The sequence below is a fragment of the Spinacia oleracea genome, chromosome 4 (assembly GCF_020520425.1).
Source record: "Spinacia oleracea cultivar Varoflay chromosome 4, BTI_SOV_V1, whole genome shotgun sequence".
Taxonomy (NCBI): Eukaryota; Viridiplantae; Streptophyta; class Magnoliopsida; order Caryophyllales; family Amaranthaceae; genus Spinacia; species Spinacia oleracea.
In genome coordinates this window covers 116,453,228-116,458,778 of record NC_079490.1, presented here as the reverse complement: position 1 = coordinate 116,458,778, position 5,551 = coordinate 116,453,228, and the positions used below count along the sequence as shown (strand labels likewise).

The following is a 5,551-nucleotide window of genomic DNA, read 5'->3' as shown; positions in this document are numbered from 1 at the left end:
CATGGGAAGGCCCACATAAAATCTATGAGGAAGTCCGTGATGGAACTTATCGAATCCAAGGCATGCAAAGACGCCCCATTCTACGCACTTGAAATGCGGACAACTTAAAGAAATACTATTTTTGAACCTAAGTCTATGTTTTTTTTATAGCTTGTAAAAACAAAAGACGTCTAAACAAAGACGCACCTTGTAGCATGGCTCGCAGTTTTCTAATGAAAATATCTCTTATCAAGCCGAACTTGCAGTTGGATAACTAAATACCTTTTTTGCAAAATTTGATTTACACGGCCCGAAAGCGGCCCAAACATTATAGCATTCTTCTGAGAATAAACCAAAGACTAATTGTTTAAGGGCCTAAGAAGTGGCCCAGATTAGCACCCTCACTAGTTGATCACCTAGAACACAGGGGATACCTCTAAAAAGCTATATACTAAAGAAGTATAACAGCTTCAGACCATAGAAAAATGCATAAGGCACAATGTTGTCGTCCTTGCCCAGAGGGAAGACCATATCAAGTTTTATAACAACACAATAAAAATAAATGAACATGCACGACAAATCATATGGGCAAAACGTCCATTCCATGGCTAAACACATCCCATTAGCAAAAGTTAGTAGTAATTACAAGTCATTTACAAAATGGCTTCAGAAAACACATCCCATTGGCAAAAGGGTAACGGACTGAATGCCCACTTCTTTAGAGTTAGCCGCTTCCTTACGAGCCTCCTCAGTTGTAATTCCATTTGAGTAAACTTGGAATTAAGTTGCAACAACTCGTCCTCCTTCTTCTTGAACTTCTCAGAAAGGTCCTTCATGTCCTGGAAGTTCTTGTCAATCTGTTGAAGATGCTTCTTATTCTCAGCATGAAGAATAGCCAAAGTTTTGGCCAAAGAATCGACGAAGCCCTTCCAAAGAAGCTCTTGGTAAGACGAAGCCCTTCCAAAGAAGCAAAATGCTGGTCACCATATTGGCTGGAAAGGTTACGAGCTCTAGCCTCCTCCAACACCAAGGCGACGCGCCATTTCTTTAGCGAATCCAGCTGGATAAACATCTGCAGACCAGCAGAAGTGAAATTCCGAAACACGAGGAAAAATAAGACAACTACTAACGAAGAAAAGAACAAAAATCACATCTAGTGCACAGGATTGCAGAGCAACTAGTTGGGTTTCAGCCGCCTCGGGAAGAGTCTGGGCATATTCTGGGGGTATAGCATTGCGCATAAGACCCATTACTTTAACCCGGTCTCGGGTGTAATACCCCGAATTTTCGGGGATTTTATAATAAATTATTTTGGTAATTTAAGTTAATTGTTCAATTAAAATAAAGTTTTTAATGAGTTTTAACAAAAAAAAAAAAAAACCTACAAGTATATTTTCAGATTTTATTTTACAAATTTTCAGAAATTAGTCTCCTAATTATACCCTAATACCTAAGCTATAAATACATTGTTATACTCAAAAACTGCCCGTGCGTAATAAAGGATACCATCAAAACCCTTATTCCTTCCTCAATTGTTCCTCTGCCGTCATCACCCTTTCACAATTACCTCCACCTCCTTCAATCACCTCTGGTAAGTCCAATTTCTATCATCTTCTTCAACCTTATTTTGACCAAATTATATAGTTAAACTAAGAGATGCTGATTCTTTTTTTCCATGTTCCAATCAATCGAATTAAATATTATATATTTGTGTTCCTGAGTATTGTAGACCTGATCTTTGGTAATTAAATCAGTTTTATCTTCGTCGCTTTTCATTAATATACCTTCTCCCTGAGCCTTCCATTATCTGCCCTCTTTGTTGCTCACGTCTTCTTGTAGCAGGGGATTAATGGCTTCCTAATGTATATATAGTACTCTGTACATTACTTGAGTATTTTTTTTGAAAAAAAAAAATGTGTATATATATTAATAATATTAATTAATTACCACTTGATGCATGTAGTGTCAGGGAGTTCCATAGATTTTGGACGCATATGCATATGCTTTTCTAGCCATCCTGTTTTACTGCCTCGGAAATTTACAACTCACCCTAACTTGTTTTCTGATGGCATAATTTATTATCCTCTATTTTCTTTTAATAAGCATGAAGATTCTTATATTAATCTAACAATAAGTACTATTACGCTAATCGGTTTTGGTGATTACGGTAGACTAACTTGTCTTGTGTCCAACTAATAATGCGACTATCGTATACTAATTTAGGCTTGTTACTATTTAATTGTAGACGAGGATTACTAGGTGACTCTTTCGGAAATCTCGTACCTTGAGAATTACGCGCGTGTTTAAGGTAATTTTCAATGTCCATCATCTTTAGCTCCCGTTAGGAAAAGTATTTTGGACATATTTATGTGTTATCATGTGTTTGGTAGATAAAGTGTTATATACACGAGTTACGTAATTTGAATTTATAAGCCTATCTAGTTCGAAGTAGTAGTATTATTTTGAAAGTGATATTTGAATCCTATAAGTAGTTTATGAAAATGTCAATGATACTTGTTGTACAATGCGGAGAATTGCTGGTTAATTTTAATTTGGATGCATGCCGTGAACATTGGGGTTGTAATTGATGGAGCATTATGAGCTCTTTGATATAAGAAGTGTAAATGGATTACAATGAATGTCGTATGTATTAATGGACTTGTTGTGTTTTGGTTTTCTTCTGGTAACTATTTTATTATGTCTTTGTATTATGTGCTTGAACCTTATTAAAATATTAATTACGTAAAGTGTAATCTCAGAGGGAAAAGCCCGTAAGGGTTAGGAACAGGTTGCCCTTCTAGATGTTGTTCTATCGGTGCACTTTAGTGGAGACCCGGTAGGCTTCTAGTAGGTTTCTATTATTCTGTATTAAACTTTCTGCTTAGTCTTCCTCCTAATTCTATTGGTGCGCGGTCGCGGAGACCCATAGTCAATTAGTGAGGGGTGTGCACACTAGGGACATTCTGTACTCATCTTACTTTGGCCATTCTCAAGGGTTACGCGCGACCCTTAGCGTTCTCTTTCCCTCACTTAATTAATATTGATCTTATGTGATAAGTTTAATAATGGAGTTATTAAATCGGTACTTGTTGTTTAATTATTTATTTTATGTACTCAAAACGTTTTCAAACTAAACTTATTTATTTTACGGGATGGAGTTGGAATTACTCAGTTTATCTGATTTTTGGGAGTTTGTCTCTCTTGTCTCTTTTCTATTTATTTTTGCAGGTTGGTAAAGGTACTTGGCTACGAGTGAGGAGACGCTTAGAATAACCACCTAGTCAAGAGACAATTTCTTTTCCAGTTTAAGTTGGATTTTGTTATTTATTTTATGGGGATTAATTGGTTGTAATATTTTATTGACCACCTTTAGACCACTTAGTTAATTTTGACTTTAATGGTTTTAAATAGTTTTGTTGCTTTGCATTTATTTTCTATGGAGAATAAATGTAGCAGTGACACTCCCAAGGTTTGGACGATTGTTTTATGAAATAAAAACAGGGTTTTGATTATATAAAAGGTCCAAATTTTGGGGGTGTTACAAATTGGTATCAAGAGCTTAGGTTTGTTTTCTGAGGATCAGGTATCTCTACTGGAAAAACAATAGCCTTAGAATCCCTGGGATAGACTATAGAACTGCCAGACGAAGAACGGTAAGTGCTTACGATGTTGGAATAAAACTTACCACCCGAGTTCCTATCTCTCTCCGCCATCTTCGGAAGTATGTTGTGACGGACGGAGTCAGGAAAACCCCCTAGGGGATCCGGAGAGCAAAGCTCCTGCGCCTAGTAAACGCCCTTCTGAGTCACTCTCTGGCGTTTCAGAGACGGTCCTGTCGCCGAAGACGGCTCCACTCCAGAATCCCGAGTGGGCTTGAAACGTGGCTTACCTGTTCCCCAGCCTTATGCTTTGCGGACGGGACCACCGTAGTAGAAGCCTTCTTTGATTCCTGGCAAATCACGATGACCCCGTTTAAATAAAATGTTATGACAAGTTCAAATGTTAGGGCAAAATTGGTTACCTCTTGTCGGCCGCCTGAAGATTGTCCGACTTGCCGCCTTTCTCAGCGTCACACTTCTGCATGGCCTTAAGAGTGCTTTGCTCGAGCACCTCAGCTAGCCAAGTCGGCATGTCTACCTTACCCTTGGAAGCGTCTTCCAACTTCTCCATAGCTTCGTCTGAAAAAAGAATCAGTCAGGAAAATTCATAAAGAATGGAAGCTAAGGAAATCAAAATAAAAGGTATCACCTCTCGGCATATACGAACAAAAGCCCACAGCCGAGAGGAAAGCGGTGTCTTCAAATTGGTCAAGATGGGGCAGCCACCCCTCCGGTACCCAAGCCGTCTTCGAACCCACTACAAGCGGCTTGGCCCTGAAAAGGGAAGCTATCTGCTTCCAGAGGCCGGCAGAAATGGGAGGAAGGGAATCGCTCTTCCCGGCAAAGTTAGGGTGGATCGTCCAACGCGTCATACGTTGAGACATCACCTCGTCAGTAGTATGAATGACCACCCACTTTTTTCGCCAGTGGTGCCACTTGGACGCCTTCCCCACTACCGTCGGGTAAGCTCCTTTGTAGCTCAGGGCTAGCCAGCCCACCGCTGCATGAGGGACCTTAGACAATGTGGCTATCTTGAGAAACGCCGGGAAGGAGGGAGCAATACCCAGTTAGGCGTCATTTTGTTAGCACATATATTGTAGCCGTCTAGCATTTTCACCACAAATGGGTGAGGAGGATATCTCAAACCCAGTTTTAAAATGGATATATAAACATCAAACTCGCCGGGCACCAGGCCAATGCTGGAGAAATCCATACCCCCAGGCATCCTTAAGCTGTAACCTTCGCCCAAGTTCAGCGAGTCACCATAGTCAGCTCCCTGGTCCCTCAAATAATTTAACCAAGATTGAAGAGGGAAGATCTCACACCGGTGAAGATGTCCCTCCTCACTCCTTGACGAAGCCGGCGCTGATCCCTCAGCGCGTCCTGACTCCAAGACGTCCTCCTCTTCCACTGGGGATGAAGACTCCCCCTCAAAATCTAAGTCCTTGCTTATCCTTACCATGATATCCTGCACAAGCCAAAGAACTGGCTCAAGACGAGGGGCCTAAACCTTGCCGGGGGGACGCCAAGTACAAGGTCGTTGTCCTCGAACCAATCAAAGCGGCTCAACACAACCAAGAGAAAAAAGAAATAAACAAACAAAGTTCCAAAAACCGAGAGTTACCTATTGAATCAAAAGAGTGAGTTTCTTGGAAGATTGTGAAGATCAAAGGTGAAGAACTCCAAGAACAAATCTTGAACACTGCGGTGGCTCTAAATCGTCTGCTGGTGGTTAGATGACGCCGGAAATCGCCTTCTCTCTACTGCTCTCAAAGTACTTTGGAAAATGAGGGGGAGAGGAACTTGAAATGGCAAGTTATTTATAGAGGGGTAAGAAGTGAAGTGCCCCTGCCACATGTCACTGCGGCATAGGAAAGATCAAGAACAGTAAAAACATAGCGAAGAGTTTTCCCCCCCTCTTGAGGGGCAAATGATGTGGCCTTGTTGGAATCCATCGTGGACCTCTCACAGAA

At 40.8% G+C, this 5,551-nt stretch overlaps 1 protein-coding gene and 1 long non-coding RNA gene across 3 annotated transcripts; one reads left to right on the top strand and one right to left on the bottom strand.

Annotated features, from left to right (window-relative positions):
- Positions 1-448: 448 nt before the first annotated feature.
- On the bottom strand, positions 449-4,638 carry LOC110783875 (uncharacterized). Of its 2 annotated transcripts, XR_008932956.1 has the most exons (4): positions 4,228-4,638; positions 4,001-4,157; positions 3,665-3,928; positions 449-1,051 (listed from the first exon to the last, which is right to left on the bottom strand). XR_008932956.1 is itself a non-coding variant. In XM_056843709.1 (2 exons), exons 1-2 carry the CDS (start codon positions 1,227-1,229, stop codon positions 812-814), a joined length of 339 nt encoding a protein of 112 aa, XP_056699687.1. In that variant the 5' UTR covers positions 1,230-1,263; the 3' UTR covers positions 449-811. The 2 variants fall into 2 exon arrangements, 1 of the variants encoding a protein (XP_056699687.1); XM_056843709.1 differs by lacking the exons at positions 3,665-3,928; positions 4,001-4,157; positions 4,228-4,638 and adding an exon at positions 1,131-1,263.
- LOC110783876 (uncharacterized) lies at positions 1,434-3,365 on the top strand. Its single transcript, XR_008932957.1, has 3 exons — positions 1,434-1,570; positions 2,225-2,287; positions 3,208-3,365. It is a non-coding gene; the product is annotated as an uncharacterized lncRNA (long non-coding RNA).
- Positions 4,639-5,551: the final 913 nt, after the last annotated feature.